General features: G+C 44.9%; 1 protein-coding gene across 2 annotated transcripts in view; it reads left to right on the top strand.

The window, feature by feature from the left end:
- The first annotated feature begins 6,758 nt into the window (after positions 1-6,758).
- PPP1R14C (protein phosphatase 1 regulatory inhibitor subunit 14C) overlaps positions 6,759-26,412 on the top strand; it is a 109,107-nt gene continuing 89,453 nt past the window's right edge. Inside the window, exon 1 of one of the 2 annotated variants that reach the window (XM_021937729.2) lies at positions 6,759-7,708. In XM_021937729.2, coding sequence (XP_021793421.2) covers positions 7,403-7,708 — 306 coding nt within the window. In that variant the 5' untranslated portion in view covers positions 6,759-7,402. The remainder of the gene's footprint in view (positions 7,709-26,412) is intronic. The other variant, XM_031667354.1, reaches the window with a different exon arrangement.

Genomic DNA, 26,412 nt, shown 5'->3' with positions numbered 1-26,412 from the left:
AGCTTTGTCAGGGAGGTGAGGAGCACATTCAGCCTGGGCAGATGGGTGTCTTAGTCCATTTGTGCTGCTATAAGAAAATACCACAGACTGGGTGATTTATAAAGAACAGATATTTATTTCCTCATGGTTCTGGAGACTGGGAAGTACAAGGTCAAGGTTCCGGCATTTTGTGTCTTGTGAGGGCCTTCTTGCTGTGTCCTCATGAGGTGGCAAGGATGAAAGGGCAAAAGGGGAGAGGCAGCTCCCTTGTACCTCTTTCATAAGGCCACCAATACACTTATGAGGACTCTGTCCTCGTGGCTTAGTCACCTCCTAAAGGCCTCTCTCTTAATACGATCACATTGGCGATTAGGTTTCTACAGATGAATTTTGGGAGAAACATTCAGATCATAGCAATGGTAATTTCCATTTGGGTTGCTTTAAATTTGAGGTGATTGCAGTCATCCAGGTGTTAGTGCCCCCTGAGTAGGCAGTTGGACATACGTGTTTACCTCCCACTTATTGAGGCTTGTTAATGGGAGCAATAATTGAATTTGCTGCATAGAGAGTTGGAGCGGGACCCCCATGGAGATGGTTTCCACTGTTCTCTTCCCATCCCTGAAGTCAGGGTGTGCCCTTGGCCATAATTCCTTTGGGAAATTGCTAGAACCGTAGTGAGCCAGTCCTCCCTTCTGTGTTTGTGGTTCCTCAGCAGACAACAGAAGGCATTGTCCTAGGTGCTTTATTCCCAGTAACTCACTCAGCCCTCCCAAACACACTCACACACAAGCACCACTGATCATGCTGCAGATGGAGAAGTGGAGGTACAGACATATTCAATAACTTGCCAAGGTCACCCCGTACTTCAGTGGCAGAGGGTAAATTTGATCTAGGCAGCTGAGATATGGGTTTGTGCTGGTGACCACAATACACTTGTTCTCAAGCTAGAGGCTCTCCCAGTTGCTGTCTTCTCATCTTCATCCTCTGGGCACTCTGGAGGGCATTTCCTGAGGGAGGCTGGAGGCCCGGCCAAGGTGCCTCTTAATGTCAAGAATATGCTTTCTCTTTGGTTCTTCTGTGGCACCTCCAGGAGGTCACATGCATGCCCTTGGTCAGCCATTTGGGATCAAAGTTCTTCACCAGAACCCTGAATAACTTAATGATGGTAGAATGAGAATGCCTAGGGTGCTGGGCATGGTGGCACACACCTGTAATCCCAGCACTTGGGAGGCCGAGGTAGAAGAATTGCTTGAGTCCAGGAGTTCCAGACCAGCCTTTGCAATATAGGGAGACCCTATCTCTACTAAAAGCAAAAAGCAAAAAGCAAAAACTACAAAACAAAAAATTTAGCCAGGCATTGTGGTGTGCAACTTCCAGCACTTTGGGAGGCAGGGAGGTGGAGGATTGCTTTAGCCTGGGAGTTAGAGGCTGCAGTGGGCTATGATCAAGCCACTGTACTCCAGATTAGGTGACAAAGCAAGACCCTGTCTCAAAAAAAAAAAAAAAAATTTAAAAAGAAAAAACCCCAGAATATCAAGGGTATCAATAACCACCCTGGAGTGTGCCATTAAGATGAAGGAGAACTGGGATTCATGTTCATAAGTGCCCTGAAGGCTGCCAGCAGTGGTTTGAACAGTGGGCTTTTTGCAAGAGTGAGTCGCAATCCTTTAGTGGGTTAGGACTCATTTTAGTGTGCTGGGACCAGCATTCTTTAAACATAAAGACACAGAGTAGATTGAGTGGGAAGTGTCAGAGTATATCACATGAAACATGGGTGATATGGTTTGGCTTTGTGTCCCCACCCAAATATCATCTTGGATTGTAATCCTCGGGTGTTGAGGGAGGAACGGTGGGAGGTGATTTGTTCGTGGGAGTGGTTTACCTCATGCTGTTCTCGTGACAGTGATTGAGTTCTCACAAGATCTGATGGTTTTATAAGTGTTTGGCAAGTTCCTCCTTCTCCCATTCTCTCTCCTGCTGCCTTGTCAAGAAGGTGCCTGCTTCCCCTTCTGCCATGATTGTAAGTTTCCTGAGGCCTCCCCAGTTATGCAAAATTGTGAGTCAGTTAAATCCATTTCCCTTACAAAAACTACCCTGGTCTCAGGTACTATTTTTACAGCAGTGTGAGAACAGACTAATACAATGGGTAAGTGTATGTGTGTGGATATATATTTGGGTCATTGCATAAAATGTATTTATTGTGGTTTGTAGTTTTAAAAAATGTTTGAAAAACATTGGGCTTGAGTACTATTTACTGTGCTGGCCACCCATGACATATATATAGTAATGTTTTGTTTTCTCATGAATTGCTATATCTATGTACTGATATACTTTAAATATAAAGACATTTGCGGAGTGCATTGGCACTGTATGTGGCATGCCACAGATCTGAAGTTCTGGCCTTAGATCTGCTTGAGGTAATGATTTGAGGGGTCTGTGGCAGGTAGGTGGGAGTCAAAGCTGCAGGAAGTTGGAGCTCTAGCAAAAGCACCTGGGGAGGCTGTGAATGAGCAAGGAAAGAGCCCAGGGCAGAACTTGGTAACACCTACCTTGAGGGCAGGGGTGTAGGAAAAAGAGCTCACAAAAAACACTCACTGTGATGCAATAGATAAAGAGGTAAGAGGAAAACCAGGAGGGTGATGGTACCCGGAGCCAAGACAGGAGAGAGTCTGAATAGTGAGGAAAGGTTCAAGATTGTTAAATGTGGCAGGAGGTCAAGTTTTATAGCGCTAAAACTGCACCTGCGCTTGAGCAACACAGAGCTGGCTGGTGACCTCAGTGAGGGCGCAGGGCTCCACAATGAGATGGGAAGACCTAGAGACGTGGGGGAAGGGACACTTCCTCCAGAATGTTTGGTGGTAAAGCGAGGAGCACAAGAGGCCATTGGCTAGAAGGGAGGATAATTTGATCCTCTAGAAACAAATTTGAACCTAGTTTTTCAGAAGGAGACAATGTACCCCACATGTTAAGCTTATTGAAATGGGCAGAGATATGTAATCTTTGTTAAAAGGGATAGATAAAGTCATGGATTTTTTTTTCACCCATTTTTCATCATGTCTGAACAGTGAGGTTGAGACCTTCTGTTAGTTTCTGAGACAAAATTTGAGACTTGCAACAATGATGGCTGTTGCTTTTTTTTTTTTTTTAATGCAAGCAATGGCAAAATTATTTTGGAATTACGATCCTAAATTGATCCCAGCCTGATACAATCAAAGGTCCAGAATTAGAAGGAGAAAAAATAGAGGGTGAAACAGTAGCCAAAAGAAAAACTTCACTGATATACTGTCAACAGCTGTGCTGTTATCACTGTAAAGAACAATGAAATACTGGAATGAAAATGGAAAATGCTGTGGGTAACCAATGGAATCCCAAAGGACAGAATAAGTTTCTTCAACATTTGTAATGAAAACCAGACTGAAAATTATTTTTGATTTGTCTTTGCTTTATCAAATCTTGGAGAGAATTTGGATATAGGCACCTTATCATTTGACATTTATTACTCAAGATAAGAAGATTATGTTCAGGTTTGTGGGCCTCCGGGATGTAATTATAACATTGTCAAAGTGGATTACCAGGTGTTGCATAATTATTGTGACATTTAAGGAAATTTGCATCTGAGTATAAACATGTGTATTTAATTATTTTCCTGGGGGTGACAAAAGTTCTAGGACTCCTGATTAAGTCATCCATCTTGTCTAACAACCTTTGGGCATAAAGACCATATTCAGAGATAAAGGAGCTATACAATTCCTAAACAAACAAACAAACAAACAACTTCGTCCAATTCAGGAAGCAAGTAAAACATACCCAAGTTAAGAAAACATAAAACTAAGAAGAAAAAGATACTGGCAAATGAAACATCCTTAGGTTGACCTCTCATAGCCGGGAGTAATTGCCTTCAGGTAAAAGTACATTCCAGACCATTCAATTCACTGAAAACTCTTCATTGTCTTAGATTAGCCAGCACCTAAAAACACTTGACTAAATAGGCTAGAAATAAAAATGTTTTCCGGCTGGGTGCCGTGGCTCATGCCTGTAATCCCAGCACTTTGGGAGGGAAGCAGAGGCAGGCGGATCATGAGGTCAGGAGATTGAGACCATGGTGAAACCCTGTCTCTACTTAAAAAATACAAAAAATTAGCCGGGCGTGGCATCGGATGCCTGTAGTCCCAGCTACTCGGTAGGCTGAGGTAGGAGAATGGCCTGAACCCGGGAGGCGGAGCTTGCAGTGAGCCGAGATCGCGCCACTGCACTCCAGCCTGGGCGACAAAGCGAGACTCCATCTCAAAAAAAGAAAAAAAGTTTTCCTTGAACAAATGCATATATTGTTCTTGTAGATGAGAATATCACTGGTTTTGCTGAATTTAAATAGCTATGTAAGGGGTCTCTGGACTAGGAAAAATTCCTTTATTCCTAAATATTTTGGCTTCAATATTTGAAATCTGCAAAAGCAGTATTTCTATCTGTCAAAATGAGGCCATTACAAACCTAGAATGAAGTGTGTGTGTCTGGGGGTAGAGGAGATTATATGGAGTTCACTTTAAATATAAATTATGTACTGGGTGGAGCAAACGGATTTAAAGAGCGACCCTGGTTCAACTCTATTTGCCAGTCAGGGTGACTCACTTGAACATCTGAAGGCCAGCGTGCCTGTGGAAAGAGATTATTTTCTGGATATTCTTCTGTGAGTGAAGATGCCTAAAACCCATGTCTTTTAGTATCTGTCATTTCTGGAGTTGTAAGGAAAAACTGAGTTTTAAGCATAAACGAAAAAGCATCTTATGCAGTGAGAAAAAAATTGACGTCAGAATTTCTCAGAAAGAACTTAGTGAATTTTTATAAATTATTTGATGTTGTCCTTGAGTGACTGATTTCATTGTCCAAAGACTTAAAGGAAGGAGTTGGAGTTCCCCAGACTTCGCTAAACTGCAAGATGGCAGGTACAATTTTTAAAACAATAGGTATTGTCAGGTCCCAGGGCCAGAATGAGGCAGAGATTTTATGTAGTTTCTCCTTTGTTAATAACATTTAAGCTGTTTTCATTTTGATTTGCATTCTCCTGATTAGTGCAGTTGGTCAAAGCTGGTGCTAGCGGACTGAGCCAGATGTCTGGAGCCACACAAGCTGATTCTGTGTGGGAGACGCTGGGGCTGGTCCCGCCCTCCCTTCCCTTCCTCCTTGCAGACAGAGTTCCATTTTATTGAGGCGGTCACCCTCACCCTCTTGGCTGTGTGTTCGGGGTTTACAATGACCCACCCTAAAGGCAGAGGGGCAGAGGTGGTGCAGAGACTGGTCATCGGTCTCCAGGGGCAATCAAGGTAATTCGTCTCCCTTGTTTCTGATAGGCTGGGTGCAAAGCCCATCTTCTAAAGGACAGCTGGCCTCTTCTAGGCCAGAGATCCTTCAGCTTTGACTCCTTTGTAATCATGGCAGGAGTCCAGGGTCCACACCAGCCACCCTATTTCAACCCCTACAGACCCTTCCCCTTCACATTGTGAGGCTTGACATGTCCCTGTGAAGAGTCACAGGCGTGGAACACTTTGGGAAAATCCCTATTCAGGCTTTTACTGGAAAACCCCAGACTGAGGGAACAAAGGCGGTCCATCCTAAGCCTGGGTAGAGCAGAGCTGGGCACTGGTGGATCCCAGAGACTGAAGCGCCAGGAGAAACCTGCTGGTTACTTCCTTTTATTTTCTGTCTTTGTAAGTGTCAGTCTAGAACCCCACACAGGATCTTCTCCATCATAGGAAAGTGTTCTGAGGAAATTGACTTGGTATCTATTTTATCTCTGAGAAACTTCTTTGAGTAGCTGCCAGTAACCTTTAGGGCTCTTTTATTAAAAACAAACAAACAAAACAAAACAAAACAAAAAAACCGTTCATGGCCAGGCACGGTGGCTCACATCTGTGATCCCAGCACTTTGGGAGGCACAGGCGGGCGGATCACGAGGTCAGGGGTTCGAGACCAATGTGACCAACATGGTGAAACCCTGTCTCTACTAAAAATACAAAAATTAGCTGGGCATGGTGGTGAATGCCTGTAATCCCAGCTACTCAAGAGGGTGAAGCAGGAGAATCGCTTGAACCCCGAAGTCAGAGGTTGCAGTGAGCCGAGATCTCACCACTGCACCCCAGCCTGGGCGACAGAGAGACTGTCTCAACAAACAAAACCAAACCCTTCATAAAAGCCGCTTACTTGTATTCATTCAGACGTCTCTGTGGTTTCTATCAGTTCCTGTACAGGAATGTATTGTTATGTACAAGAAGAATGTGTTAGTGTCTCCCTAATTTTTCACATGCAGTTTTCTGTTTACAACTTCCCTCCCCACCTTATTGTCCTAACCCTTCTGATAAGCTCCTTCATGTGTAACTACTAGGCTGTGATGCTTTACAGTAGAGTCAGGCAGTGCTGTTGCCCTCCTGGGTGGAAGGGGCTGTTTGGAATGGGATTGAGAGAAAGCTGGCAGTGCAGGGGACGCAACGCTAGAAATGTGAAACCAGGGCCCTGTCGCCGACCCTTTTAGAGAAACGTTTACTGTCTGGATGCCCCCAGTCGCCTTGCCTGAGCGCCGTCACGCTTTCTGCCCTTTGATATGAAGATATCCTAATGCTCTGCCTATGATTAAGCAGATGCTTAGTAAGGAAAGAAAACACTGGTCTGGAAATAATTTCTCAAGCGCCGTGACTGCCTTATTGCACAAACATCGCCTCTTCGATGTTTCTCACAAGCCAGAGAGGAAGTGGCATCCATCGTGGCATGAATAGGAATGTGTGTTTGGAGCCGCGGGGCGGGGCTGGGAGGGGAGGGGACACTACCCAGCCAACCGAGGAGACGGTGGGGCTAGGAAAACCTCCAAGGGGAGCCTGCGGCGCGGTCCTTTCCTGTGTCCCCTTCGCTGCGGGTCCTGCCCAGGGCTGCGCCAGGTGGAGGTCCCGAGAGGCGGCGCGTTTCCTACGCTCCGGGACTGCGGGAGAAGCGCGAGTTCCTGTCTCTGAGACTAGAGGCCACGGACACCCGCGCAGGAGCATCTCCTGGCACCCTGCCCCACGCCCGTCCCTCCAGAGTCTACACACCGGCGACCGCCAGTGTCTAGGCGCACACATTTTCCACCCTGCGGAGACTCCCACGTCCCGGGCCCTCTCTCCCGCAGGCGCCAGATCCCGCCTGCGGTGGCTGGACTGAGAGGGTCCTCGGCGGCGTCTTTAAGGCTGCGGTCCCCGCCCCGCCGTCCTCCCCGCCCTCCTTCCTCCCGCCGCGGCTCCTCCCGCCTTCCCAGAGCAGCCGGGCGGCTGGGCGCGCGCTGCGCAGAGCAGGTGCCGGGGAGCCCTTCGCATGCGGTTGCCGGGCCGGAGGTGGTAGCGGCGCCGGGCGCGCTCCGCCCGCCCCTCCTCCGGGCTGCACTCGGGCTCGGGCGTGCGGAGACATGTCGGTGGCTACCGGCAGCAGCGAGGCGGCCGGAGGGGCCGGCGGCGGCGGCGCGCGGGTTTTCTTCCAAAGCCCCCGGGGTGGCGCCGGTGGCAGCCCCAGCTCCAGCAGCGGCTCGGGCTCCTCCCGGGAGGACTCGGCGCCCGTGGCCACGGCGGCCGCCGCAGGGCAGGTTCAGCAGCAACAGCAGCGGCGACACCAGCAGGGAAAAGTGACAGTGAAATACGATCGTAAGGAGCTTCGGAAGCGGCTGGTGCTGGAGGAGTGGATCGTGGAGCAGCTGGGTCAGCTCTACGGCTGCGAGGTACCTGGGCGCGGGGCTGGGAGGGTCGGGGACCTCTCTAGCTCCTCTGTGCCCGCGCAGGAATTCTCCAGGGCTCCAGCTCTGGGGCGCGCACGTCCCTGACTCCTGGGACCAAGTGCCAGGAGCGAGGCGCGGCGCCTTCTCTCCCCCGCGGTGCCCTCTGGCGTCGGGCTCAGCGGTTGGGACGCCCCTGTCTGGGTTCGGTTGCCGGTGCCCGGGCCCCCTTGGTGGCCGTGGGGAGGGCTGGGTCTTGTGGAGCACAGTGCTTTTCTCCCAGCTCCGGGTGCCTCTGGGCTCCAGCTGCAGCTGCGCAAAGCGGGGCTCGGAGGGGCTCGCTCCAGCTGCGCCTCAGCAGCCGTTGGGGAAACAGCAACCAAAGAGAGCAGCGCTCACTGCTGGGATCCGAGCAGCCCTGATTTTTGTGGAGAACGAGCAGGGAAGGAAGGAAGCTGTCTCGTGGAAAGGAGAGGTTCTGGGGATCTCAGAGGCCCCCTTGGTTCCTGAAATTCCCCGTGAAAATCCTGAGATGGAACGCTTTCCCCTTTCTAGCCAGCCTCGACGGTGTCTCCATAATTCGTTCCTGCGTTATCAGAGCTGCACTCGTTGTGCTTTATTGAAGCCGTAGATTTTCCTTTCTAAGCTCAGTTACTCCAATTGATGGGCGCAGAACGAGCATCTGGGGCAACCTCGACGGGTGCCTCGGTGGAAGGGCGGGAGCCCTGTGGGTCCCCTGCGGGATCCCGGGATCTGCCAGCTTCAGGCTCCCAGCTCCCCTCTCCTGCACGACATCGTGACTTTCCACAGTCCAGGGATTAAGGTCATGCACAAGTCTCAGGGACGTGTATATGTTTGATATAGGGATAAATATGTAGAATAAACTGGAGCAAAACGACTGAAGCCAAAATGATCTCTCATGAGCATCATGAATAACAGTAATTAATTCTAAATGAAGTGTCCTCCTCTTAAGGGAGTGGAGTTTGGAAAGGGTGGAAGCATGAACGGGTTAATAATTAAGGATGTGGCTTCTAATCTAAAGCTAGGTTTGTGTTCATTCAACTGTTGTGCTCTTCAACAAAGATGACAACCAGATGAACTCAAAGGCTTTACCACTAATGTTGGGTATTCTGTATTTGACACATTTCATGGCGTGTTGTGAAGACACATGTTCTTAAACACCCTCATTGCACAAGGAAACAGCTTACTCCTTACTACCAATGAATGATTATAATATAACGAAGCTCGACTGTATGACTAATGGGGTTGTAAAAATGTGTTGTTTCTCCAACCCAGCTCTTACAAAAAGCCAATTTAATTGCATAAATAAAAACTGGCAAACATAAGAAGTGCTCATGAGATTTTTATAGGAAGTTGGCAAAACTTGGTAAAGAAACAACATTATTTGATGTAGATAGGATTACTGTTGGATGAATGGATGTGCTCAGTCCTGCCTCTGTAGAATCCAGTTAATTTTCATTTATTTCATACTGTTTTTTTTTTCCTCCATTTGGAGAAGATTTGAGTTAATAGAAAAAGTATTGTTGAAATTAACAATGCTCCAGCATGGCTCTTTGTGGGAGACTAATTAGACGTAGATTGGGAAACTAGAAAGAGCTCTTCCCCCTGAGTAGACTGATAAACAATATATTTTAAAAAATTCTTCAGAGTAATTAGAAAAAATGGAGGTTTGATTGTTTGCTGTGTGGAACATGTAGGTTAGGTATATATTTTAAAGGGTAAACATGAGCTTGAATCTTTTCCTTGTATTGTACTTTTCTTCTTGGGTTTTAAATCTTCAACCCATAGCAAACAGCTAGACATTTGAAAGGGAGATTTTTTGTGGTGAAATAATACAAGATGCTATATGCTGCCTGCATGTCATTAATATGTGGCAAGTATTTCTCTTCAAGTTGTTTGTTCAGTCATTGTTGGCTGAAGGAGTATAAATCATTAGGAGGTTGTTGGCAATTTGTAATCACTGTGCTGGTGGTGTACCTCCATTTAATAATAAAGAAACATGGGCAAATAGGTAGCCAAATAAAGTCTTGTGTCTTTGCATCTATTTCTCTGCTGATAGGGCTCTATTTTTAGCATTGGGTTCTCTTGTTGAGTATCCTTTCTTTGTTGATAGCTTCAAGTATTTCAGCCTCTGGTTTGTGAATCAAGAAGGACATACCCTGGCTTGTAGCTCTGAACCTCATGCATATGAAGATTAGGAAATGTCCTTTTTACACTTAAAAGTGGTAATTCTTTCAAATGATCAGCCCATGAAAGTGACACAGCCAATTTCCCAGGCTTCAAACTTCAAACCTGCCAAGAAAGGCTTGAGTTATCTGCTGAGGTGGGGTAGAATGTAGACATCTTTAATTTCAGAACTTGATCCAGGCAGGTCAGCAGTCAAGATGACCTGACCTTTTCAGAATAGAAAATAATCTTTTGGAGCAGCATAAAGCAATGTATTTAAAAGGGAAGAGGAAGAGGAAAGAAGAAATACACAGAACCACTTTCTGTCTGTGGTTTTTTTCTGGAAGTATGCAGTGACTAATCAGTTTTGTATGAGAATAATGTCATAGGGGAATTTATTACCTACCTACTAGGTGACTAGGTGCTCTTCTAGGTGCTTTGGGCTAATTCATTTAGTCTTCACAACAACACTATAAAGATGATGTTCTTTTTATGCTTGTTTAAATGTAAATAAAGAAATGAAGACTCAGGGAGGATTAAAAGGCTTCTTCAAGCTCATGTAGCTGGTGGGTGGGTTTGGGTTGGGGATGAACCCAGTCTGGAATCTGAGTCCACTGTATAACTGTATAACCAGGCCTGTCTGTACCGTGCAAGAGAACAAATGAAGGTCTACAGGGCATCTGTCTAAATGCTTACAACTTATGAGTTAAACTAACAACATTTGTATGAAATTTCTTCTATCCACTGACCTTGACAGCTACATCTTCATAATGACCTGGAAGGCTAGGTTTGCATTTTGAATTCAAAATGTAACTTCTCAGAGTCATGAGCTGAAATGCAGTTGGGAGACTCTGCCCTGGCCCAGGTTTCTTTCCTTTTGCTTCCCATCCTTGGTACAGTCCCATCCTTGGTACTCCCATACCTGGTGAAGGACACTGTGTCCACCTGCACGCCCAGTCTTGGTATGCACTTGCCACTCCTTGACCATGATGCCTCTGCACACACCAGTGGTGATGTCCCCCTTGGGCAGGACAGATCTGGGAGGAGCTTGTTCATGCCCCAGAAGCTACTTGGGATTTGAGAAGGGAATTCTGGGGACCTGGATCACAGACTAAAACCAGGTGGAGGGACACTGGTTCTGGATAGATGGGTCCACTTTGTCGTAGGAAGTCTTCAGGAAGACAGGTTATGTGTGGCAGGAGTGGGGCCCGGAGATGTGGCCCCCTCTTACCTAGCTGAAGGGCAACATTATAAAATATCGTGCCAAACAGCCTTTTGAATACATAGATAAATGCTTTTATTGGATTCCAAAATGATTTGTTATGTGCTTATAGTTCTTTTCCATCTCATCTTCTCATGGGACGGCTTATACAGGTAAATTTTCAGCTAGGAATATGATTATAACGTAACTGTTAGACCAAATCTACATCTGTATCCACATTTAAGGATTTCTGTTTAAAGACTTTTTTTTATGTCTTCCAAACCCTGGTGGTTTTTTTTGTTTGTTTGTTTTTGTTTTTTTGAGATGAAGTCTCTCTCTGTCACCCAGGCTGGAGTGCAGTGGTGCAAACTCAGCTCACTGCAACCTCCACTTCCCGGGTTCAAGCAATTCTCCTGCCTCTGCCTCCCGAGTAGCTGGGACTACAGGCACGTGCCACCATGCCTGGCTAATTTTTGTATTTTTAGTAGAGACAGGGTTTCACTGTGTTGGCCAGGCTGATCTCGAATCCTGATCTCATGATCTGACTGCCTCGGCCTCCCAAAGTGCTGGGATTACAGGCATGAGCCACTGCACCTGGCCAACCCTGGTGGTTTTTAAGAGCATTTGAAATCTGGCATAATATCTACTTTAACAAGTACTGCAAGATGACTTACTGGATAAGTCATATGAATATTTCCAAGTTTGCCCAGCATCAAGATAACATCTGTACTTCCAGTTTTGCAATTCAATTTGCTTTGGAAATAAAAACATGTTCCTGAGCTCAGATGATTGCAATGCCCGTAGCATCCTAGCCATAAACAAGCTTGTGTGCCTCGGGTACTTGCTGTGTTGTTCTGACTGTCAACTTAGTAGTCTTTCCCTTTGCTTCCAGTGTCTGCTTTTTATAAAATGGTTCCTGACTTCTTACACCTTTCAGTCTACCCTGACTCCCCGTTACCCCCATTTTATAAAAACTGTCTTCTGAGAGATGTTAGTGGTGACACAGAAATAAATATCCCGTTGATTGCTGCCTGATACATCTGGATGTATAGATTGCTGCCTGACACATGGATACATAGAAACAGAGAGTCATAGGGCACCACTTAATCTTACTATGTATGCTAAGGAAAAATATTATAAAAGTAATCTGAAATACAATGTCATTAATGTTTAAATACAATGTTTTATTCCTCACTTTCTGAAAAATGATGATTTTCTTTTTCTTTCTTTTGAGACGGAGTCTTGCTCTGTCGCCCAGGCTGGAGTGCAGTGGTGTGATCTGGCTCACTGCAAGCTCCGCCTCCCGGGTTCATGCCATTCTCCTACCTCAGCCTCCCGAGTAGCTGGGACTACAGGCGCCCACCATGCCTGGCTAATTTTTTGTAATTTTAGTAGAGGCGGGGTTTCACCGTGTTAGCCAGGATGGTCTCGATCTCCTGACCTCGTGATCCGCCCGTCTCGGCCTCCCAAAGTGCTGGGATTACAGGCGTGAGACACCGCGCCTGACGATGATTTTATTTTTCTAAATTTATTTCATAATGCATTTATGGGTTGTGACCTGCAATTTTAAAAATACTGCTTCTGAAAGGGAGAAGCCTAAACGTGTGTAATAGAGTTAGCAGGCACTGGCTGAGTACTTAGCATGTACTAGGCAAGGTTCGTGTAATCCTGGCAACAACCTCTGAGACCCCCATTTTGTGGAGGTGGAATCTGAGACACAGAGAAGTTAAGAAGTTGCCCCAGGACTCTCAGCGGGGATGTGACAGAGCAAGGCTGTGGCCAGGGAGTCAGGAGCACCTTAGCGAATGCCCTGTCCTGCCTCCTGAGACAGGACAGAGCCTGGCACCTATGTGAACCCCATGGTTTGCGTGTTCCAGATGCTGTTGTCGTACCTTGTAAATGTGAGTGCATGTGGGGGACACACTGTCAGCAGGTTAGTTCTTGTACCTGGATGAGGCCTCTCCTTTTATGTGCAGGTCCTGGATTTCCATAGACTTTCTAGGTACGGATCGCATCAGCTGGCTTTGCTACTTTATTAGTGACCAAGCTGGAAGGTAGAAGCTGCTGCTTAGAACTCGTCTTGTGGATTGTTTGGTAAATCCCCATTTGTTCAGGTATTTGAGGACAGGCTTTTGAACAACAACAAAACCCAAAAAACTCCATAAACTCAACCTGTAAACTACTAAGGAGTAAATTACACATGCAAAAAGTCAGTAGATAAAGCCAGGCATGGTGGCTCACGCCTGTAATCTCAGTACTGACCGATTGCTTGAGGCCGGGAGTTGGAGACCAGCCTGAGGAACATGATGAAACTCCATCTCTACAAAAAATACAAAAATTAGCCAAAGATGGTGGCATGCGCCTGAGCCCAGGGAGGTCGAGGCTGCAGTGTGCCAAGATCACACCACTGTACTCCAGCCTGGGAAACAGCCTGCCTCAAAAAAAAAAAAAAAAAAAAGTCAGTAGATACAAGAATTCTAAATTGCCAAAGGAAGAAAAGAAAACTGCTTAACACATTCCCTTTGGAATAGTGGTTAGGGAAATGTGGGGTGGAAGCAGTGGTTACAATGTGTGCTTTGAAGTGAGATGAACCTGAATTCACATGTGGCCCTGTCATTCAGTGGGGGTATGTGATTAGGCAATTTCCTTCACCCCTCTGAGCCTCACTGTCTCCATATATATGTGTGTGTGTGTGTGTGTGTATGTGTGTATGTATAGAAAGAGAGAGAGAGAGAGAGAGTGCGAGCCCAGGCTAGAGTGCAGTGGGGCTATCATGGCTCATTGCATCCTTGACCTCCCAGGCTCAAGTGATCCTCCCACCTCTTTTTTTTTTTTTTTTTTTGTAGAGACAAGGTCTCACTATGTTGCCTAGGCTGGTCTCGAACTCCTGGGCTTAAGTGATCCGTCAGCCTCAGCCTTCCAAAGTGTTGGGATTAGAGGTGTGAGCCACCGTGCCTGGCCACTTTCTCTGTATGTTGAAGGAGATCATCCTGGTGCCTTTGCAGGACTGTCAGGAGGACTGACTGGTGAGACACCAAGCATAGTACTTAGGACATAGCACATCAGTGTTATTGGAGCCACAAGCTGCCACTAACTGTTGGTTATTCTCTGTGATGTGGAGAGAGAGGAAAGGGGGGAAGGAAAACAAGGTATTCACATCTATTTGGTGCAATAATTTGGAGAAGAGTATGTGGTTACTTTAGGGTCAGGGGTGTTGGCGTGTGTTTGAACTTGAACATGGGCAAATATTCTCTAAACGATTCCTCCTGTTTCTAGAGCCTTCCTCATTCTCTATGTTTCAGTGGATTTTTACATATGTGTAGGGAAGTTAGACTGTAACAACCTGAAGGCAAGGAACTGTCTTAATTTTCATCATTTAAAAGTTCGTAGCAGGACACAGTTCTTCAACCCTTAAGCATTTGCTTGAATGAATGTAAAAGGATCAATGCTCAGCAAATGTTTAAAAGTCACTGATGTTTTCGTATCTGAATTAGTTGGTGGTATTCCTTTATCATAGACATGGCTAGGGAAAAAGTCAATCTGTGTTTCTGTTACTATAGTCATATCACATTCTTGCATCCTTACAGCTTTATGTCAGTGCTGTTGGAAAATACACCTTTCTTCATTGACTTACTTGCTCCAAACGGAACTGAAAGGTGGTAATGGTAGCCAATTGACTTTGAAGTTTAGGTTGAGAACATTCTTTTGCAAATGTGATCTTCCCTGAGTCCTGTCCACTGTCTTTTCCTTTGCTCCTAACGTGCCCGTGCCACACTAGTTCTGCCTGCTGTTCTCATCTCTGTGGGTACATGCGTGCTTTTGCTGTCTTCTGTTTGTCCTTTTCCTCCCAGCCTAAAACAGCCTGGCAGCCCCTGGCCTCCCTCGCCTAGCCCACAGCTCTCTGCCAAGAAGTCTCTTTCTAGATGGAGGGAAGAATCAAATCTGAATTTTGTTTTCCATGTGGCATGTGCTTTGGCCACATGGTTTAGTTTGTAGTGCACGCTTTTGCTCTTGTTTCCTGCACTGGGCTAGTTCAAGCCTTCACCTGCCTTTCCAAGGCACCTCCCAGTCTCCTCCTGTGCGAGCTAGACCAGCCACCCTCCAGGCACTTCATTCATGACACTCCTTTTTTGGCTGAGTTTTCAACCTCTCTGGCCCATTCATTTCAGCATATACACAAGTTGAAATCTTTCTCTTCTGTTTAAACCACCACCATCCCCCACTACCGCACAAATAGCTTCCCCTCCTCCGCCCTGTACTCCCCCACCGCACGTGCCACCCTGTCTTTCTCCTTCCCTTACTATTTTCCCAGAAGATCTTTCTCCCCCTGGGACACACTCCTCCTTTATCCACCACAAACTGATGTCAGCTCCAACTGGCTTCCCTGAGGACCTTCTTGTTTCTCAATCCCTTGGCCATGTTTGCACCTTTCTTTGACTCGACCTCAGCAGCCTTAGGCACTCCTCACCCTCTCCTTTTGTAACCCTGTCCCCTGGCCCTGTGGGCCATCCGGTCTCCTGGTCTACTTCTTGTGTTCTCTCTGCCCTTCCTGTCCTCCTTTCTGGGTTTTTCCTCTCTTGCCTGCTCTTCAATGACGACATTTCTCTGTCTTTGGGCCCTGGCTCTCTTTTCTGTTTTTTTTTTCCTTCACTCCTGCGTGCTCTTTCTGGATGACAGGACCCTTCCTGTGGTTTTAGTTGTTGTCCATATGCGGACAACGTGTAACTCCGTATTTTTAGCCCTGATCTGTTTTCTGTGTGCCAGATGTATTCAGACAGCTTTGAAATGGACAGTGCCACATAGTACTCCAGAGAAACCTCATATTCAACTGGTCTGAAAATGTGTTTCTCATCTTCCTTAGCAAACCTGCTCCTCTTCCTCACTTCCCTCAGTGGGCGGCAGGTGCTGCTGTCCACAGTTGTTCCAGCCCAAGATTACGTGGCATGCTTATCTCTTGCCTCCTCCTTGCTGTCACACCCAGGAGTCACAAAGTCTTGTTGATGCTCCCACAGCTCTGGAATCTGAGTCTCCACTGGTCCCTGCTGCTGCCTTAATCCAGCTCCTTGTAACTTCTCACCTGTGTAATAGCAATGGTCACTGTAGTCCGGTTTCTTTCAAATTACAGCAACTACTCCTGCTACCGCACCCTCCACCACTGCTGCTATTGTTTCTACTACTTCTGGGACTAACCCAGCTCTCAGATGACAGCCAGGAGATTTATGCATCCTACCTCATACCATCGATCCTCCTAACAGCTTTATGAAGGAGATGGTGTTATCTTCATGTCTTCATTTTTTTGGAGGAAGCAGCTGAGATCTGAGTTGTCACTTGTCCTTGTCTAAGGTCACACTGATTCCAAAGTCACTTAGCTATGATGTTCCCATTGCTCCTGATAGCTGCACTGAAGAAGTGCTGATTGCAGACCTCGTCCTTCATGGGTGCTAATTTAATCCTCGCTGTAACTCTGCAAGGTAGGTGAAGACACTGAAGTACAGAGAGCTTGAGCTGCGGCCCCCCGTCAGAGGCCACATGGCTGGCAGGTGGCAGGGTCTCTGGTTCCTGGGTTGGGGCTCCCGCTCTGTCCCTGCTCCAGCTCCCCATGGTCCTTCAGAGCCACCTCCATGTGCTGCAGCTGGTGTGTTTTCTAAAATCCAGGTGGGATCTTGCTCCCCACAGCCTTCAGGATAAAGCAGGAGCCCTTTAGCACGTGACCAGGGCTCAGGGGTTTCCCTGCCCCAGTCTCTGGACTTGTCTCTGGCCACCCCTGGCCCTGCTGCTTCAGCTATCAGCTGAGTCCCTAAGGCAGCTCATCAGGAACCTCTCTGCCAGAATCACCTCCACTCACTCCCCTGCCCCTACTTCCCAGCTGTCTAGCTCGCACCTGTTCTTCAGCCTGGCACTTGGCAGTACCTTCGCAGGAGCTTCTCTGATCCATCTCCTGCTGTCAGGCTGGCTCTGGGGCCTTTCCAGGGCCCCTCTTTCTGTAATCCTGTCTCCTACCCTCACTGCAGCCTCCTGCAGGCAGAATCTTGTACCTTTGCAGCCCTGGTGATTCTCATACACCTGGCTGCACTTGGGTGTCCCTGCTATGGACTGAATGTTTGTGTCCCCCCAGATTCATAGGTTGAAACCCTAGTCCCCAGAGTGATGGTATTTGGAGGGAGGACTTTGGGGAGGTCATTGGTGTTAGGTGAGGTCGTGAGGGTGGAGGTCCTGTAATGTGATTAATGCCCTTGAAAGGGGAGGAAGGGACCAGAGCTCGCTTTCACTGCCATGCAAGGGCGCAGCATGAAAGCACAGCAAGAAGATGGAAGTCGGCCACCTGTAGACCAGGAGGAGGATGCTGGCACCCTGATCTCAGACCTCCAGCCTCTAGAACGGTGAGACAGAAATGCTTGTTGTTTGAGCCACTCAGTCTGTGCTATTTATTTGACTGTCAGTGAGTGACAGTGGCTGCATCTTCTGGTTTCGTGATGTGCATTTCAGAAATGTGTTCCCAAAATTAAACACATGAATATAATTTGGTTCTGCCTGTATTGAAAACCTGCTCTTTCACTGTCAACTTGAAGTTATGGTTCTTTTTCCTGGTTATAAATTATAACTATGGAGTCCTTTGAACATCTGAACTAAAAGGAAGTTGTGGCATAAGGCACAGATGTATGGGGTAATGAAAGTCTTCAAAGAAAGGGATCACGAGTTACTGCCATTCTCTATAATTTTAAGTCTTCAGCATGTCCAAGAATTTTGTTTGCACAGGAATTGCTTATTTCTATGTGAGTATAAATGCTTGTGCAAGGAAGTAGCAAGTGCTTTTCCATCTGTGGATAATACTCGGAGCAACAGGCTCACACAAGTCTTCATAGAACAAGAATGAAAGCCTGGATTCCTGCCTCTGCTTAAAAGTTAGGGCCAATACATTCTCACCAGGTTTTTCTTAGTCAGCACTGGCATTTTGGAAATCTGTTCCACTGAGTAAAAGCTTAGAAAAAAGAGAAGACCAGAGCGTAGGTGGGTCTCTAAATAATCACTTTATGGTTGAGGAATAAAGTGATTAAGAAACAGCTTCTTCATTTTGAAAGAATCCATGGGGAAAACTGTGGAAGGAGCTGTGGAGGGCTGGACTATTCATTCACTCACTCATTCATTCACTTGTTCAACAGATAACATAGGGAAGGAAAGGGGTTATAAGAAGCTTTACCCCTTTTAAACTGTGTAAGGGAAAAAATAGAAAAAGTCAAGGAATCCTTCCCATTATGACAGAAGAATGGAGGAGACTATAGGATTGAAAGCTCTTTGGGGCAAGGACTCTATCCTGTCCACAGCTGTGTTAGTGTATTCAGTACAGTTATTTAGTACATAGTGACTGCACATGTCTTTACTCAAAGTCTGCGTTTAGGAAAGGATATGATAAATTCACTGACATTATAATGCAAATGACTAAAAACAATTTAGTTATCTTTCATTTTAATAGGAAGTCAGATCTTAAGTAAGAGAAAGTAATCTCTTAAGAGCTGGGCTTCAGAAATGAATAAGCCAGGGCAGGATGTATGCTTTGTGGCTGTGGGAACCTTGCTGGCAACTATGAGATTAATTCCGGTCGGCCGTTCCCAGTGTGAGGTAGTGGGAATGGCCCTTGCCTGTGAGTTCCGTCTTAGTCGGGCCACTGCTGACCAGCTAGAGGAGCTTGGCAAGTCACAGAGTTTGTTTTCAGGTTTTCTTTCTTCATCTGAAAAAGATGAGGGAGGTCTGGGGCTTTCCAGCTCCAACCTTTAGAGGTTCTATGCTAAAGCCAGGGCTGCACTGGCGAAAGTGAGATGTATCAAAGAAAGAGTGATATTGAAAGCAGGAGAAATAGAAGTGTCTTCCCCTTCAAGGCAAACCTGAGACAAGGATTAGACTAGTTCACCAAAGGGCCATCAAATTTGCAGAGCTAATTTCCTGTGGCTGAAGTGGGAGCGTATCCATCCTGCACTGGCATGATGTCTTGTGTGAGTGGCTTGGATAGGGACTAGAATGTAAGGATTAGTTTAAGAACTTTTTAAAAAAATCATCTTTTCCTCTTCTGAAACCTCTCCTTAACTACTGGCTTTCAAGTTAAGTTTGGAATCTGCCAGCACAGACACTTACAGCCACCGTAGCTGCTTTTTCTTTGCATTTAATTGGGTTAACCTTTAAGAACTGGCATGTTTGACTTAAGATTTTAGGCATATAACCTATAATATTGACTTTGGGGGGTGCTTTTCTGTTCTTATTATTTGTCCTTTATCTTGGCACCTCCTAATTAACTAATGGTGGTATTTATTTTAACTTGAGGGAGGTTTGTTTTGAGATATGAAATGAGCATCTGAGAGGGAAAATCACAGCAGTTTTCAGGAGTAAAATTGAACAAGGTGAATTGTACAAATTAGCCTGAATAAGAGCATGACTAAATCTATACTGAGCAAATTACTTTCTATTGGGGAGTTTATTCCTGGAGTGTCGCTTTATAGTTAGTTTTAGTACTAATAAGAGGGGATAACAAGAAAAACTTAAGATTTTTTATGGACAGTTCTGGCAGGAAGTGAAAAGCAAAACTTACTCTTTGTTATATTTATTTGGTATAATGATAGAATCATAAAGCACCATTGGATAATCCCATTTGACCCGCATAAAGACTCTGTGACATAAGTAGTTACTCCATTTTAAAATGAGAAAACGGGGAGGCTCCAAGAGTCTTAGGAACATGCCTAAGTTTAAACTGCCTTGCTGTTTAAAAGGCTTGCTTCTTGGAAACTGTGAACATCAGTTGCACCATTTCCCCCCAGATACCTTCCATGTATTCTAGAATGTTTGGCCAATAGATTGAGCAAATCTTTTTTGTTTGATTTACTTGGTACATTTTCAAATATGCTTCATCTTAGTTGAGCAATTTACAGGATTCTGTTATTTCATAAGTGAACCATTTACAGGAGTCAGCCATTTCTTAAGAAAAATGCAAATCCTGGCTGGGCGCGGTGGCTCACGCCTGTACTTCCAGCACTTTGGGAAGCTGAGGCGGGTGGATCACTTGAGGTCAGGAGTTTGAGATCAGCCTGACCAACATGATAAAACCCCGTCTCTACTGAAAATACAAAAATTCGCCAAGTGTGATGGTGGGCGCCTGTAATCCCAGCTACTCGGGAGGCTGAGGCAAGAGAATCGCTTGAACCTGGGAGGCAGAGGTTGTAGTGAGCTGAGATCACACCATTGCACTCCAGCCTGGGCGACAGAGTGAGACTCTGTCTCAAAAAAAAAAAAAAAAAAGAAAAAAGAAAAATTCAAATTCATTATCTCTGAAGTAGACACCCCCGTGAGTGAGCTACTTCTTTCTTTCTTTGCCAGATTTGCATGGGCAGTTGGTCATGGAGTCCTTGCACTCTTGGTCTATCTATTTAGATGGAATTGGCTCCTTGCTCAATCCCTTTTGAGGTTAAAAGTTAGAAACTCTCTTTAAATAAGCCAAGGGATATGAGTATATATTTTATCTTACATAGTTGAAGGCAGCAGATATTATCACTGACATGGTAGAAGTAAAGTAATGCTTTTTCTAAGTACAATGTAAAAAACTATTAATAACTTGGTTTGCTTATGCTAAATGATGTTTTTGCTCAGGTCCTTAGCTGCTGCCACCAATCATCTGTTAATATTTTTCTCTTATATTTATATGTCAATAGTGCAATTGGCAAAGCCATTTCATTCATTTCTGCTAATATTAGTGGAATTAAATCTGTTTCAAGCCAGGTAGGTGAGGTGTTGAGTTTTCAGATTGACAGAGGTGGCTTTTCTGTTTGGTTCTTATGAGCTAATACTCTACATAACAATTCAAATTAGTCAACTGGCTTTTCTCATGTTTGTGTTGGGTTGTGGCCACTCTCTGACAAGTCAAAAGAAAATGAGTCATTGATTTGGTGCTAAAACATGATTATGCTTGCTATAATGAAAGCACCCTAGAAATATTAAAACTAAGAAAACAGCACGTACTATCTCTGTTAGACAAGTGCCTTTTGTTATGTTAAAATATTCCATTTCTTCATCAAAAAGAAAAAACTTTTTTCATAGGATATCTTTTATATCCTATGGTTCAGCATTTACTAATCTTACACCAGAAGCAGTTTACATGGAGAGATGTTTAGATAGTGAAAACTTGTCTGTATTATGGAAAGGTTGCCACCTAAATTAGCCAGAGACTCCAAAGCATTTAGCTGCCAGTCATGCCTTAAACCTTGGGAACATCCCATGTTAGACTTAGATTAAGAACCCTTTTAGGGGTTCAAAGAGGTGATGGGCTGTATTCAATGGTGAATGATCCCAAGGTTGAGTTAACTCATCACTCTGAAGAACAAAATGAGGAATTAGTTTACTTAGTTAATTACTGACACCTTACTATAAACTCTGAAGGAGGGCAAAGAATGAGATACAGATAATGTATAAAATATTTAGTAAAATGAAATTCTCATGTCAGCTGTTACAACCACAACTCCAAGGATGTGAGAGAGTGTGGTCTACACAGGAGGGGTGGAGTGGGTGTGGACCTCAGCCTTCTGCTCCAGGAGTCCATGCTTGTGAATGTCTTCCTACCTCTAGCGCCACTTTACAAAATCAAAACAAACAGAAAAGCTCCTAAGTATGGCTTCTTACTGGTGGTGGGAAACAGTTTGTCTCATTGTCTCATTTCAGAGATACCTACTGGTTACACACACAGGTTCTTTTCACATCCTTTATGCCCTGATTGAGAGGATGTCTTAGTCCATTTTGTGTTGCTGTCACAGAATACCTGAGACTGGGTGATTTATCAAGAAAGAGGCTTGTTTGGTTCATGATTCTGGAGGCTGGGGAGTCCCACAAGCATGGCATTGAATCTGTTTGGCTTCTGGGCTTCCAGGGAGAGTCTCATGCCATGTCATAACATGATGGAAGGTCAAAGGGGAAGTGGATACAGGTGAAGGATCAAAACAGACCCTGGCCTGGTGGGAACTAATCTGTCACCTCCAGAATGAATCCAGTCTCACAAGAGCAAGAACTCACTCACTGTAGTGAGAACTGCGCCAAGACACCTAGGCCCAGGAGGTGGAGTCTCTGTGACCCAAGCTCTTCCCATTGAGTTCCACCTCTTAAAGTTTCCACCTACCAACATTGCTGCACTGGGAATTAAGGTTGCAACGTGCCTTTTGATGGGGACATTCAAACCGTAACAGAGACGTTGCCTTCTAAGATAGACCCTCCCATCTTCCTGGGGTAGGGGAGCTGGCTTGGTCTGTCTAGAAGGATGAGCAGGCTGCCCACTACCTACCTTTATTAAGAGTGATTGTCAGTCATCATTCCTTGGCTAACTTTAATTTCCACTTTTAAATGATCTAATCCTTTCAGAGAAATTTTGAGGATTAATAATATGAAAAACCATCCCCCCAAAAGCTCAGAATATTTATGAAGGTATTATTAGCAACATCTACTATACTTTTGCTATAACTAATTCTGCCTTGTTAATCTGTGTATTCAAATTAAAGGTTGTTCTTTGACCCAATGGGGGGCAGAGGCTTATGAGATTTTTTTATTATGGAATATTGGTGGGGTTTCTACCTTGATTGCAAATTTGGTCACACACCAGGTTTTATGAATGTAAAATAATCTAATCAACACTCCAGAATGAAAACTCTTGTTGGATTGCTTCAAGAGAATTACTGTTCTGTAGTAGGAGCTCTATCACATTGAATTAAGTAATAATAGATAACATGTATTCTAGGTAAAACTCTTTTTTCATAGGGTATCTTTTATATGTACCTAAAAAAGAGATTCGGATGATACATGGTAACTATTAGTAGTGCTTTTTAGTATAATTGTGGGTAATTTATTTTATCTGTTTTGTGCAATGCACATGTATTTCTCCTATAAGAGAATAACTTCAAAGTTGTTTTTTAGAAGGGGCGGGCATGAGTATCCCACTGTTTTATTGTCATGGGTGAGAAAGGGGCACAAGCCCTCTCCTGCCACAGGGCTTTACAATGTTTGGAATAGCTTGATTGGTGTTTTTTCCATCTTCTCTTTTTGAGGAAGATGGGTTTTAAATTTTTAAAAAATTATAAATAAGGAAGAAAAAGCCAGTAAATTTGTTTATATTAGATTCTTTATATTTTCAGAGGAAGCAGCCTTAACACTTTGGATAGAACACATAACACTTTGGAAGACTCCTTTGGTGTCTTCATTTTTGGGGGGCAGGAAAGACAGTCTCTGAGGATGAGGATGGTACCACCACCCACAGGACGGAAGGAAAGTTAAAAGGAAGGTTGGATCACTTTTCAACTTCCTTCCGGAGCCCAGCCCCTTCTAACTGCTCAGGGGCTGACTTCTGTATCATCAGCTGTTCCTTTGCTTCAAGAGTCATAGACTGTATGTTGAAGATCTGTGCAGTTTGTGATATGTAAATTATACCTCAGTAGACTGTTAGAACACAAATACACACAAAAGCCTTTCTCTCTCTTCCTCTCTTCAGCCACATTTGACAGAGAGATTGTCTATATTCTTTGATCGCATTTTATCAACTTCTGTGACCTTCTTAGCCACTGCTGTGTGGCTTGTCCTTCTTTTCTACCCAGAAGGTTCATGACCTCCATGTTGCTAAATTCCAAGTGCCTGTTCCAGTTTTTGTCTTGTGTGCTCTCAGCCCCCTCCCCTCCACTCCCCTCCCCTCCCCCCCTTTTTTTGACGGAGTCTCGCTCTGTCGCCTAGGCTGGAGTGCAGTGGCGCGATCTCGGCTCACTGCAAGCTCCGCCTCCCGGGTTCACACCATTCTCCTGCCTCAGCCTCCCAAGTAGCTGGAACTACAGGTGCCCATCATCACGCCCGGCTAGTTTTTTGTATTTTTAGTACAGACGGGTTTTCACCGTGTTAGCCAGGATGGTCTGAATCTCCTGACCTCGTGATCCGCCCACCTCGGCCTCCCAAAGTGTTGGGATTACAGGTGTGAGCCACTGCGCCCGGCCTGTGTGCTCTCGGCTTTCTAAGCCACTCTGTCAATTATCCGTCCATCAGCCATCCCAGCATCCGTCCATCCTTCCATCATACAAGGCACTGTCCTTCTGTCCCTCCTTCCAATATCCACCTACTAGTCCCTTCGTCTGTCTCTGCCAGGCATTCTTTTTTTTTTTTCCAACAAATATGCTTTATGTTTTAGATGGTTTTAGATTTACAGAAAAATTGCGAAGACAGAACACAGTTCCCATATATTCTGCAACAGGTTTTACCTGTTAGCAACATGTTAGAATTATACATTTGTCACAATCAATGAACCAATATTGATACATTATTATTCTCTAAAGTCCATACTTTATTCAGATTCTTTAGTTTTTGCCTAGAGTCCTTTTTCTGTTCCAGGATCCCATCCGGGACACCACGTTGCGTTTACCTGGCATGTCTCCTTAGACTCCCTTGGCTATGCCAGTTTCTCAGCCTTCCTTTGTTTTGGATGACCTTGACATTATTGTGGAGTACTTATTAGGTATTGTGTAGAATGTCCCTCAAATGGCATTTGTCTGATATTTTTCTCATGATTAGACTGTGTTTATGGGTTTGAGGGAGGAAGACCCAAAAGGTAAAGAAACATTTTATCACATTCTGTCAAGGTACATCCTGTCAATATGCGCATTGCACAAAACAGATAAACAAAATAAATTACCCATATCGATACTAAAAAAACACTACTAATAGTTATCATGTATCATTCGAATCTCTTTTCTAGGTACATATTTTATATATATATATATTCACCTGTTGATATTCACCTTGAGCACCTGGCTGAGATAGTGTCTGTCAGGCTTCTTCACTGTACAGTTACTCCCTCTCTTTCCACACTGTATTCTTTGGAAGAAAATCACTATGTGTAGCTCATTCTTAAGTAATGGGAAGTTATGTTCCGCCTCATTGTGTAGCTACATAATGTATATGGAATTCTTTTGCATGGGAGATTTGTCTCTTCTTCCTCATTTGTTTACTTAGTCTGCTTTATTTATGTCACTATGGATCATGGATATTTCTTGTTTGCCTTGGATTATAATTCAATATTACTTTACTTTGTGGCCCATATTATTCCAGTTTTGGCTATTGGGAGCTGTTTCTATTGGTTCTTGTGTTCCTTTGACATACCCCCATGATCATGTGCGTGTGTGTGTATTTAATACTTCTTTACTTTCTAGCACTACAATACTTGAATACTTCTTTACTTTCTAGCACTATAAAATACTCATCTTGTATGTCTTCTGCCCCAGATTTAGAGCCAGTCATTTCTCCAAGGACCCCTGGTTCCTTTTATTAGAGATTGTTATTAGAAACCAAGATATGGCCAGGTGCGGTGGCTCGTGCCTGTAATCCCAGCACTTTGGGAGGCCAAAGAGGGCAGATCATCTGAGGTCAGGAGTTTGAGATCAGCCTGGCCAACACGGTGAAACCCCATCTCTACTAAAAATACAAAAATTAGCCAGGCGTGGTGGCATGCTCCTATAATCCCAGCTACTCGGGAGGCTGAGACAGGAGAATCGTTTGAACCCAGGAGGTGGAGGTTGCAGTGAGCTGAGATCATGCCATTGCACTCCAGCCTGGGTGACAGAGCAAGACTCTGTCTCAAAAAAAAAAAAAAAAAAAGGGCCGGGCGCGGTGGCTCAAGCCTGTGATCCCAAATCTTTGAGAGGCTGAGGCAGATGGATCATGAGGTCAGGAGGTCAAGACCATCCTGGCTAACATGGTGAAACCCCATCTCTACTAAAAATAGAAAAAATTAATTGGGCGTGGTGGTGGGTGTCTGTAGTCTCAGCTACTCAGGAGGCTGAGGCAGGTGAATGATGTGAACCCGGGAGGCGGAGCTTGCAGTGAGCAGAGATGGCACCACTGCACTCCAGCCTGGGTGACAGGGTGAGACTCTGTCTCAAAGAAAAAAAAAGAAAAGTAACCAAGAAAACCAACATAAGGGATGCCAGGTGTACTTGTTGCTACTGAAATGCCATTGTTTCTAAGATCTCTCACATGACAGCAAGAAAAGATATATGTATATTCTAATTTGTGTATATATATCTACAAATATTTCCATATGTAACCATCAGCATCTATATCAAGCTAAACATCAGCTCATTTGATGTCTTCGATTCTAATCCATTACCACATGGGTCGTGCTAGTCCCCTTTCTTTCCCTGTCTTTAAACTCCTACTGCAACAGAGACAAACCTGTGGTTCCCACCACCCGTAACCATTCCCTTAATTGTTCAGTTGTAGTGTACATGTACAGCAATATCAGAATTGTTAACTCAATCCCTATGGGAAA

The sequence above is a fragment of the Papio anubis genome, chromosome 6, assembly GCF_008728515.1.
Source record: "Papio anubis isolate 15944 chromosome 6, Panubis1.0, whole genome shotgun sequence".
NCBI classification, from domain to species: domain Eukaryota; kingdom Metazoa; phylum Chordata; class Mammalia; order Primates; family Cercopithecidae; genus Papio; species Papio anubis.
This window is presented reverse-complemented; position numbering and strand designations above follow the sequence as displayed.